Source organism: Rhea americana, unplaced genomic scaffold (genome assembly GCF_003343005.1).
Source record: "Rhea americana isolate MKP2758 unplaced genomic scaffold, rheAme1 scaffold_53, whole genome shotgun sequence".
Classification (NCBI taxonomy): domain Eukaryota; kingdom Metazoa; phylum Chordata; class Aves; order Rheiformes; family Rheidae; genus Rhea; species Rhea americana.
The window spans coordinates 2604286-2616725 of NW_028186679.1; the positions used below are offsets into that span (position 1 = coordinate 2604286).

Consider the following 12440-nt stretch of genomic DNA (forward strand, 5'->3'; position numbering starts at 1 on the left):
ACCCTACAGAGAATTGACTGTTATTGGTTTTATCATATACAACATTTCCAAAGCAAATATAAGTTATGAAAGTAGGATACACTATTTAAATATTTTAATACGTAAAAATATATTCAACAATCATTTTAAATAYTTGCAGTGCTTCCCTGCGAGCTGGGCAGGGAGAGGTCTGCTGGGGTGATGAACAGGGCTCAGACTTCTCTTGTCCCCAGATCCCACTCATGTATTTTAAATAACAAAAGCCAAGAGTTTCTCAGCTCTGTCTAGAGATCCATATGTCTAAATCAAGTTCTGTCCCYGCATCTCATCATCTCTGCCTATGAGGGCACACTCGATCAGACTTTTTTACAATTGCAGTGGACTTTAATTTTGGATAATCTGAGGTTAGTGATAGTTGTTCTTTTTTTCTTTGGTAATTGTTTGGATGCTAGATGCATACTGTAGATGAGATAAATCACTGGAATATTCACCATATGCAGAAACTCTATATCTCATTTAAGCAATCCAGAGGAGGTGTGAAATTCACTCCAAAGATCACCTCACCCTCTTAGGAATTCCTCCCTGAACAAAGATATGATCAGCTCCCACATCCTGAATTTAAACTTCAGTTCTGAGTATAGCTAAAGGAATTTAAGCAAATTGGATATTTCCATAAGATGGGATGCTAGTAACGTTAGAAGTTTTCATATATAGGAATAATTTGCAAGTTTAAAGCWAATTATCTTACCTGCAGTGTCAATGCTGCTCTTGCTGGACATAATTTTCAACATCATCTTCTCACTAAATAAAAGAAAAATTGTAATTTTAACTTTCTAATAATAAAATTGCATGGTGAAGTTTATTATCAGTAAATGTAAAGGCCTTGTCTAGTACATATATTTTTAATTTAAATTACCAGTAGCTTGTGAGTTTTTTTTTTCTAAAAAATCAGCTTTTAATACAAGTTAAGCAAGGAGTGGCGTATTAGCAGTAAAAAGCACAGAGATGTAGCTACATTAATTCCTTTTAACAGAAAGAGTAATGCAGTTAATCTCCATTTATTATTGGGAATAATCTTCCTCTCTGCCAAGAATTTTCACGGGGATGATCAAGATAATTTTAAAATGATTGAGCATTCAGGGTTTTTTTACTATTACATTCAAATATTATTTTTGATTGATTACTAAAATCATTACAGAGAAACAGATTTAATGAATTCTTTTTTTACCTAGAAGCATCTTTGCTATTACTTGTATTTGGCCCTTTAAAAAGCGCAGACTGAACAAGACCAGTTAAACTGGCAATCTGTTTCTCCATGGCTTGTATCCTCTCTCTGTAAGACAAGAGAACCGTTTGTTAAAGCCAGATATATTTGCTTTCAAACTTGTTTTTCTAGGTGAATGATTACCACAGGACTGGAAAGACACTACAGAGTTTGTGCAAGGCTCATGGCTATCAGTGTGCATATACCTTGTTAGAACAGCTCACCACATCTTGGTTTGGACAGCTTTTGCGTGATAACAGACAATAAAAAGACATCACGTGGTTAAAAAAAAACAGATAATAAACTTCTAGTGATCTCACAAAAGTAGTACCTAAAAAAATAAGTTAATGCCTCTTGGAACTAACAAAAATCATCTTTTTTCAGTGTTACATATATTTTCTCTTTTCTCTTACCTCTGGGCAAATACTCTTATCTACTGGGCAAATAGTTTTTCCTGTGGATTAAGGACTTCAGACTGCTTCTTGTTGCTATTTTTACTTTCCCCCAAACCAGGATTTTTGTCTGTGAAGCATTTAATCTGCCCAGACTATTTCTCAGGCCAAATCTTTTGCACTTGTTGTACAACTGTCTGCTCTGGAAAGAACAGCAATGTGACACACAAAGGCACAGGACACCAAATACAGACTGTGCAGCAAAACAACATTAGAATGGACAGATCTGTTTAAGGCCAGTGTTTTCCATGAGATTTGAAAAGACACCAAACAAAAGCAATGATGTTTTTTGGATGGGAAGACTAACTTTTGTGTGTTTCTTTGCACGCTGTTACACAATGCATATACCAGGCAGGTACCAGGTGACTGCCTTGGTAGCCCCAAACCAGACTTTAATTCACAGAGGCACTTACTCTTACATRCCACTATGGCAATAACCCCCTATAGCACAGATAGGTTCCATAGGGGAACCTCAGACAGGATCTTCCGAAAGTGGGTACTTATATGACACCAGTTAAGTGATTGGGGAAACACACAAAAACAGATGCTAAGAACAGGCTGTGATTTGGGGAGATGACCTGAGACACAACTTCTCAAAAAGCAAGTGACCAAGAGCAGCAGCAATGACTCATGAAAGACGACAGGCTGTACACCTAGACCAAGCAGCCAGAGGTGGCACATCCAGCCCCAGGTTCAAGCTGCTGCAGGAGCCATCCATTGCCGCCCAGGTGTCCTGGGTGCAAGAGCAGCTAAGTGCTGTCCGCCCTCAGCACCAGCTGCAGCTTGGTGGTCCAAAAAATAATGCCATCCAATAAATATAGGATAAAAGCAAACTAAAATAATACAAAAGTGAGTAATCAGTCCAGCTCCTAGTCAACTAGGTTGACTAATCCAGACTATTTCATTCACACTCTGGGAATGAAATAGAGGTTTGCTGGGGTAGCAAGCAAAGGGGAGATGCTCTGAGACATCCCGATGATAMGGAAAATGGACAGTGAGACAATTAATGAGATGCTAACAGACACAAAGGGTGCAGTAAGAGATCTCTCATTCAAGTTCTCARTCACCTGACATGTTCTTATTGTGGTTTAATATGGTGAGCACTTCTTACTCTTCTGTCTTCAAGTAGAAAGGTATTTTGAACAGTGATGAGGAGACTAGCCAATGTGGCCTAATTCATTTCAAACCAAGAAATATATTACAGAATTTCCACTATTATAAGTTTTAAAATAAGAAACTGGTTCAGGCTACAGTAACCTTTGGAACGAAAGCAAGTACTAAAAGCATGGGATAAATATATTCTAACAAAATTTAATGCAGCATTTTTGACACTTAATAATGAAAACATTTTTTTTYCCCCCAGATAATCATCATATACCCTTCCCGGCACTAAACTCTATTGGAAGTCTATCTGCTTTACCAATTCATAAATATGATGTTTTTTCCATCCTACATTTGATAATCTGGAAACAATTTTCTGTTTCAAATGAAATTATGGAAACACAAAGCTGATCTTGTTCTTTGCCATGAAATCTAGGAAAATATGTTGTTAAGAAGGAGAGGGATGTTCCAGAGATAGGAGATGATAAAAAAAGAATGAAATACTGGAATCAATTGAATAGAGTACATTATTTTTCATATGGTAAAAACATTAAGAATGCAAAGAATCTACATATGTTCTGGAGTTATTCTGCTAGAGACAAGGCAGTATTTTTCTTGTAATTGTTTCATTCTAATACCCAGACTCTTTATAGCCATTAACACCAAACATTTCTAAAACAGGTGTCTGAAATGAGACAACTTTTAGGAATTAAAGTGACCTGATTTTCAGAGACTTTGCCGTTTGACTGAAGAAGACACCATGCCTTTCCAGAGCTGGTAGGGAAGGACGCAGCCCCGATGTTTCACATCAGGCCAGTGACAGGGGCTTGCCCTGCACTGGTGTACGCCTCAATGTCACATCTCATGGCATGGGCAAGTCACCCCACTGTGCAACCCCCCAGAGGAGGAGGAACAGGCCCTCCTGCTTTTTCTTCAATTCCCTCTAGTCCTGAGGTGAAGGACTGGCAGCAACCCCAGTTCCCAACATCATGATGGGCCAACAGAATTAGAGGGAGAGAATAAACATTTTCCTCAGCGTACGCCMGACTTGCAATGTTGGCACTTTAAAAAAACAACTTTAACATTTTTGGTTCTAAACATTATATTCTCCACCTTGCCCATGGATTTAGGTATGCTGGGCTGAACTAGACCTATCTACAAACCCACACCAAGCACAAGCAATACCAATGTGAACTGGAAGCTCAGAAACCTGAGGAGCTGCAACTTGCGTTTTTTCTTCCTTGACAACACCAGTGACTAGAGGGAGGTGCTTTACAACACTGCTAGCTCTCTTCCTTCTGCAGAGAAAGAGCCAGCAGCTCATGTAAAGGACATAATAGCCTGGTCCCAAAGTCCCTACCCATGGCTCAGGATAAATCTGCTCCTCTTCRCCACCTTGGAAGAGCAAGGAGGAACACTTCTCCAGCAGTTAGGAAAGAATTGTATATTGTACAGGTTGGCATTAAAGGGCATTGCTCTGCACTGTTTTCCTACAAGCACTGGGAGAGTCAGACCTGAGCAGTGGAGGAAGAGAGGAGGGGACAAGGTCAGAAGCCACCCTCAGTTTCAACAGGCTGCTCGGACAAAGTTGTCTTCAGCTTGTTAGAGACCTCTGCTAGCAGAAGATCCACGAGATGCTCACTAACCCTGTTCCTCCATGCAGCTCCTTTCACCACTCCTGGCCCTCTACATACATTCAGAGACTCAGGTCCTGCACGAGAATTTCACTCTCCAAATTTAGTACAATCAAAACAAGCTCTTGCTCATCTAGGATCTGCACTGAGACATCAGATTTCATCATTAGATTTTTTCTGCACAGTTTTGTTGAGGTTTCATATCATTCCTGTACTGCAACTAACTGGAAGTAATCCTAAGCAGGGTATGATATGTTGCTAAATCAGTACCCACTTCTCACTGCAATGCTATCTAAGTGTGACTTGCCTGTTCCTTCCCTTTCCTGARGACATCTTTAATATTCATGTCATTGGGAAGATGCCTCATGCTTTGTACAGGCACAAAATAGAAACTGGGCTGTGCAACTGYTCATTCATGTTCACACCCTACCCTAGGCTTCGCATCATCCGTAACAGACATATTCAAATAGTAAGTCTGACACCATGAGCTAATTAGCAAGCTATCCTGGAGAAGACTTTTTAGTGACTTCATATTTTATAGTTAAACTCTGAGTGGAGTCTGTATAGGAAATCAAAAAGAAGGCCAGAGATAGGGAAAAATGCATTYTTTTTCTACATAGCCCTATGAGAGAAACATTTTTTACATTTTTTTTAATCTTATTGGGGAGGAAAAAAGGAAACAGGAGTGGACTATCCTTTACAACAGCTTCCCCAATACTAGCTGAAAATGGCAGTCAGACTACAGCCCAAATACAATCAAAAYATAGTTGAGGGTGTCCCCTAAAAAGAGGTGAAGCAAAAAGCAGCAAAAACTCTTCTGTACCCTGCTCTGCTCCCAAGGGAAGGACTTCATACAGATGAAGTTTATCTATGTAGGAGATCAGACATTTAGATCTTTTAAAGATAAATTCAAACTTACTAAAGCTTGAAGTTAAGGTGAAAAAGGGGTGCTCAGAAGCACTACCAGGTGTGACATGATTTTACAGCTCTTGTCAAAGAGCTGGCACCTCACATTCCTCCAGATAGTTCCTCTAACAGCAGGAACAAAGTGCTGTTTACCTCCCCTCCATYATGTATCGGTCACCTGTGCTCGTCCTTTTTGCCTGGTCTTCAAGCCCTTTCACAAAGGAAGATGCATTTCTGACCCTCTGGAGAGAGACAGTGCTTCCAGCTGCCAAGGCTTTTTATGGGAGACTCCAGATTTTAGACCTCAGGCCATAGGTCTGTGATTGGTGCAGCAGGCACAGGTTTCCATGGTCAGCTGTGGTCATGGAGAGCAATGCCATCTCCCAGAGCGATGATCACACAGCCCCCTSCTCCCTTCTGGCAGCAGGAGCACACCAAGGGCAGAACATCCCTTGAGGACTATTTCCTTTCCAGGCACCCCCTGCAGTAACTKGTCACCCATCAAACCTAACATATTCAGAGGGGAAAAAGCAAAGCCTCTACTGAAAAATAATTTTGTCACCATTAAAAACTCATTTTAAACGATCTATTCTACTATCATTGTAAAGCCTTTGAAAAACAAGGTCCCTGAAATATCTACTACATTCTTCTCTCTGTTGGGTTTGTACTCAAAGGATGGTCTGAAAGGRCATACCTGCAAGGGCCAGTAGACAATTTTCTTACACAGTTTTCAAAAGTGTGTCACTGATGGGGTTTCCCACTGTTCATGGCTTTGCAGAGCATGAATTCACTAAATATTTTTTCCTAATGCATAGCACAGTCCATAATTCTTAATACTATCAAACTATAACGTGGTTTTATGATGGGAACAAAATACAATATCCTGCACGTGGCCCCGACACTTTAGTATCTAAATGCAAGCCACAAGAGGTGAATATGATCACATTTGTTGCTCGTGTTGAATCACACTCTATCATCACTTTTTTTTCACTAGTAYGTGCACAAAAAGAGGACAAAAGGATGTGTTCAGGCAGAAAAGAACCCACAGTACACTCCTGAAATGCTTTTGGAGGAAAAACGTTGTATAACATTATTTTGCTATTTTAGGGACTGTGGTAGTGAGTAGCAGCATTTATTATATATGTATTCAGCACTGCCAAATAACCTAGAATTTTGCAAAACAAATTGTGTTTTATMTGCAAAGAATGCAAGTAAAATGGCATTTAATACAGTTGAGTTACTTTTGGGAAAACAACTTCTTTTCCCATTTCTCAGTATTTAAACATCTGCGCTGCCTGCAGTAACTTCCAGAATTGTCCACCACAAGCTATATAAACAATCCATTCAAAAAATGATAGCAAATCACTGTTTAAATAGCTCATGGTTGCTCACAAGAATTTACCTATTCTTCCTTTAAACTTCAGCTTTAAGGGATGATGACTCCTCAGAGATGAGCCACTGCAACCTGTTACTTTTTTGATATCTTTTGTGCATAGGAATACTRCTGTATTTTACTTTTTGAAATCTCCATGAAGCTGTTTTTTCTATTTTAAAAGTGCTTTAAATGAAATTCTTTTGGCAAATGAATTAGTATAAGAATTTATTCAGCACTCTTATACCATAGAGGTAGCTACCTTAAAAACATCTGAGATAAATCACACAAAAAAGAATTATGCGAAGTAATCCACACATTAATSCCCCACCCCAATTTGGGATTAAATAACACATTTGACAAGACTGGCTTCCCCAATGCAAAATTAAAATTGGAAACTCCAAAAACAGAAGACAAGAAGCACCAGTTTTCACTTTTTTCTATCTTGTATAGACTCAAATCTGCTGCAGTTAGCRTTATAAAGGTAATGGTCTCATTTTCTTCAACGAGACCATGCTATGGTCATTGAGMGGTTCGGTGGGACCCCCAAAGGAGAGAGGTGCGAGATGCTCCGTGGTCCAGGCACCCCCTGCTGCTGCTGGCAGGAGTGGTGGGTGGGCACTCATGGGGCCACAGAGCTGCGGGGACCCAGCCCCACTCCAGACCACAGCACCTTGAACCTTGGTGCCGCCAGGAGATCAGACCTGCAGCAAGCACTTCTTCATTTTGACTATGCCTGAAGAGGACAAATTCAGTCCTATGCCTCCAGCCTCCAAATATCCCAGAAGTAAACTCAGCTCTACTGCTTATGGGCGAAAACAGTCAGTATTTAAACTTCACTTTCTAGGTGCTTATAACAAAATCATAACAATTCAGCCCCTGCTGAAGCAGGAAATGAGCACCTCAGCTTGGATACACTTAGTGTTCCTTGTTTAATTTAGTACAATCTCAGTAATATTTTTTTCAGACTTTATGAAATTATTATAAAAGCTAAAATAAGGTTTATAGCACTTTATCTTTAGAACTCAAAATTATTACTATTGCAGTGCTTAGACAGAGGACCTGTTTGCATTAACTGCTTTTCATATTCAGATTTTGGTTTTTTAATCATAGTTTCTCAAGGTTCAAAAAAAGCCACAATCTATAAGATCAGTTTTCAGAATGAATCTTCCAATGTAGTTGGCTAATATACACCACGCTGAATTTTAAGGGCATGTATATATTTAGAAGTGCAATTATGCAGATGCTATTTTCATCACTGCAAATACACTTCTAGACCAGTACTAAAACYGGTGCGAAGCTCCCCTTAAGAAGCTGCAGAACTGTATGTATAGTCACCCTTTGTATATTCACAAATGCATRTACACAAATATACTGTCCATATCTGTGTATCTGAGCAAACAGATGAGACGCCCCAAGGGGACAGACAAAGTAGCACAGACAGGAAAGTTGGTGTCCTCCCTTACTTTCAGTCCCCCTTGCACAAACCTTGTAATTTTTTTTTTTTTTTTAACTGAAAGCTATCTCTTGGAGTAGAAATAGCAGATGTAGCTCAACTTATAGTTGCACAATGGCAGCTTGAAATGAGATTTCAGGTACACCTATTATTTCCTTAGAAATAAGCAAACACAAACCAGGTTGCACTGACCCTAGATTGTGTTACCCCTTTTCTCATACCCTTGTGTCAACATAAGCACCAGGCTGACACCAACATGCAGTTTTTTGTGGACGGGCGATTTCCCTCCATCCTCCRTTTTCTCCCAGCCAAGGGACATGACGACACATCGTCTCTCTGGCCTSGCACGGTCAGCAACAACTTATTTCTGATCAAGTTGCTCAGATGGAAGGGACACGCAGGGTTTTTACGACGCTCTATCAGTAGTTAAGGTAGTCAGTAGTTACCTTTGGCCTCTGTGAGCTCAGCATTTTCCAGCTATTCATCTTCACTTCCCTAAAGAGCTCTATAAAAGTTAACAGCACAAACAACACGCTCGAGATCAGCGCGACCCGTACGAACGCGCAGCGGCCGAGGGGCAGCGTAACCGCCGCTCTCTCCTGCGGCCGGGCCTGTGGCAGCAGAGGCCTTCGCAGACCTCGGCGCAAACCCGGCGCGTAGCGAAGCGGGACAGAGTCGTGGCTACCCGCGCGCAGGCGTTAGCGACAGCCAGGTCACCAACTGCTGTGACGCTGGAAAAATCACCGGGAACCGCAGTCTTGGTTCGGTTTCTTCGCTGGGACAGACTTGTTCATCTCAGCAATTTCCCCTCGAGGAACATTATTATAAACAACTGTCCTATTTTTATGCAAATTCATGTTTTACAGGAGATGAGACAGTAATGATAAATTCTTCCCATTTCCTAACGCGAGATGAGAAAAACTCCACTCCATAAAGAACCAAAATTGTAATATCAGAGTGTCATTCTTAACGGGGGTGAAATATATTCCCTTATTAGCAGGAACAGAACATCATTTGTTCTTGTAACACGTTCTGGTTGTCTGGAAAGAAAAATCCTAGTTAATCATTTTATTTTGTTTTATTTTTTCCAATGACTGAAATTTACACAAATGAAAATAACTAGCGATTCATCACGGCTTGACAACGCTTTTGGATTAATAACGGGTGGCGTCGCATCTCCTCTGAATTACCAACCCCCCCGGTCAGCAGATAGCTAGTGACCGCTGCGGCCCGGCGCAGCCGCCTCCGACGCGCTGCGCCGTGGCCCCAGGCGCCCGGCAGCGCGGGCTACGACGGCTGCTCGCCCGCAGAAGCGCGGCCGCGGCTCTGCCTTACCTCGTCTCCTTGTCCTTGGGCATCGCGGGCGACCCGTAGCCAAAAGCCTGTCTGTCGGCCGGACCCGGCGCCGCCTCGGCCGTGCCCGGCAGGCCCAGGGCGCTCCGCGCTTTCGCCTCGGCGAACGTGGGCGGTCCGGGCTCCTTTCTGAAGGACTGGCGGCCGGGGGAAGACCTGTCGGGCTGCACGGCGTGGGGAGGGACGTGGGCGCCGTGGAGAGGGTGCACRTCGACCAGTCGCACGTCAGCCGCCCGGTGGGGCGACGCAGGAGGCGTCTTGGAGCCGAGGGTGGGCAGGTGGCTCTCCGGGTACTTGCGGGGTTTTTGCCTGTAGAGGGACTGCTCCAGCACCTCGGGCGGCACGGAGGGGTTGCAGTAAGCGCTCGACGACCTCGCGGCGCCGCGATGGTAGGCCACGATGTGATCGGGAACGTCGAGGGGGTGTCCRGAGTGGGGCACCGCCACGCTCATCCTCCCCTCGTGGAAGAGGTAGGGGTCGCCGTACAGAGCTTCGTTTCGCATCAGAGCGAGGTTTTTGTTGCTCACGTCCTCATCCGGCTTCACGTCCCTCCTCTCCAGGATGGCGCTGGGGCTGGGCGATATCGACCGCGAGGCCGGCAGGCTCGAGAGCCGGTCCCTGGGGATCGTGGCGTTGCCCGGCACCCCCAGGGGCCGGCCGCCCCCGTAGGGGATGCGGGAYGGCGAGGGCGGCATGGAGTGGGGCACCGGGGTGGCTGGCGGCGAGCCGGGCATCGCGTGCGAGGGGTGCGCGGCGGAGCCGGGCCGGCAGCTGCTCGGCCCGTCTCGGCCCGTGTAGGCCATTTCCCTCTGCATCTGGAAACGAGAGGAAAAAAAACACACAGGATGCAGAATTACCGAATGGACAAAGCTTGACATGAGTCATGACGATCTTGACATCATCTACAGAAAGGAAAGCAAACTCACTCAAAGTCAAGTAATTTGTCATCTAGATGAGTAAAACATTTTGAGACCTCACTGCCTAGYGAAAATAAGATCCACAGACAGCAAGAAAATGGACTGTGTGTTAAAGGAGTATAAGAGTTTTGATTTTTCTTATTGAAATAACATCTTATTACATCTGTTATTCACAAATGCCCAAGCTGAGATCAGGGTTTTTAGTGCCAGGTGCTTTAGGTACACAAAACAAATGACAGATTTAAACAGTCTAGTGATCAGTCAAACAAACACGTAGTCTAGAGTTGATTGATCCCAAACCAGGAAGAAAACACTGGTGTTTTGGTATCATAGTCCACAGACCAGCAAAATAAATATTACAGCCAACTGGCCATTTGCTTCATTGCAGGCATCTGCCTTTTGCTAATTTCTTGGTATGTTCTTCATTTCTGCAACAATGCAAAGTATACACGAAGCACAGGCAAAAAAASACACGGAAACATGTATTGACAGCAGGATATTTGAGGTGTGTGGAAACGGTTAGCTTATATAATGCACGTGCCAAAGGTTTCCTGCGTTGAGATGAAAGATAACAGAGCTCAGATGYTTTGTGGAGCATGCACTCAGAAAGCCACTAAACATTTTATTACAGTCCTATAAGCAGTAGCAGTTAGTGTCAGCAGGAAGGAACGAACAAATAAAGAAAGGGAAAACACCAGCACATTAGCATTTTGTTAACTAGCTACAGATATGGCTGAAAACTGCAATGAATACACATGCATTAACTTCTAAGACCAAAGCATCTCAGCCTGCCCGGCAATGACCTCTCTAGGAGACTGAACATCGTCACTGACAGGCACGGGAGCAAATCTCGCTCTCGTGCACATGACGTCCCTATTACAGTGCTGTTAAAGTAAGAGGGATAAAGAGGGAGATGAAAAAGCTAACAGGGTGCCACTACGGACATAAGAAAATGGAAAAAAAAAAATCACAGCTTCTAAAACATGAGTTGGCTACCTCARTTTCCCTCACCATCACTTCCAGGTGGGTCTGGAAAACTCAGTATCACTGGACCCAGCAACACATCCCTGAGTTTATGCAGCACACTGATGTGCAGTGGAAGTTGTTGATCTGAAATCTTCACCATTTCCCTCCTGCTCGCTCCTTGTTTTGACAATATGAACGGATCCACTGCAGTAACAGTGATCTATGGCTGACAAAGCAAGAAATCATATTCCACTCCCGCCCCACCACAGGTTTTTCCACTGGTAAAGGAATTACAATGGCAGTGTATAAACAATTGCTGTTCTCATCATGGCAGGCTCCACACTTGGGAATTACAAATTACATTCCCCAGAGCCAGAGATCAAAAGTTTGCAGTATCAGGTATCAGAAAGAAGAAAGGAGATAACCTGACTGTGGCCACAGCAATAATAAATAAGTGTAACAGAACAAAGGAACACACTGGGATGGGTTATAAATGAGCCAAATAAAAGTCTTCCAGCCAAGGAGGGATGTTGGATAATTCTTTCATTTGCACAGAGAATTACTGTCCTATGGAATTTGAAATAAAATATATCTAAATAGTATTAATAAAATTATCAGTGGGCATTCGACATAGTTGTCCATCCAGCTTCAAGAAATACTGAAACATGCTGAGCTGGACACTGGACCTCAGCCAAAGAATGAGAAGACTCCTGCTGACTCTGGGCAGCTTTGGGGTCACACCTCCAGGGAGATCCAGCAGTGGATGTTTTACACTGACAGAAGATCATGCAGAGAGAAAGCACTCCTTGGTTCTCACTGCCCAAACTAAGCATGCTAAGTTTAGACACTTTAGCTAAAGCTACAATAGGTACAATAGTAGTATTTCAAGGCACAGAAACCACAGACAGGACTGCACCGGTGAGAGGAAAAGGACAGTGTTAGGAGTTGAGAGAAAATTTCCAAGGAGAGCTTTGAAAATGGTAGATTTTTTTTTGTTTTCTGGACTTCATATGTCCGTATATGCTTATTCATGCTCCATA

General features: G+C 42.9%; 1 protein-coding gene across 8 annotated transcripts in view; it reads right to left on the reverse strand.

Annotated features, from left to right (window-relative positions):
- The window catches only part of KIAA1217 (KIAA1217 ortholog), a 346927-nt gene that overhangs the window by 40277 nt on the left and 294210 nt on the right, over positions 1-12440 (reverse strand). For 7 of the 8 annotated variants that reach the window (XM_085318332.1, XM_085318335.1, XM_085318334.1 and 4 more), the window contains 3 exons: positions 9500-10332; positions 1208-1312; positions 728-780 (listed from right to left, as the gene is read on the reverse strand). In XM_085318332.1, coding sequence (XP_085174458.1) covers positions 728-780; positions 1208-1312; positions 9500-10332 — 991 coding nt within the window. The remainder of the gene's footprint in view (positions 1-727; positions 781-1207; positions 1313-9499; positions 10333-12440) is intronic. The other variant, XM_085318333.1, reaches the window with a different exon arrangement.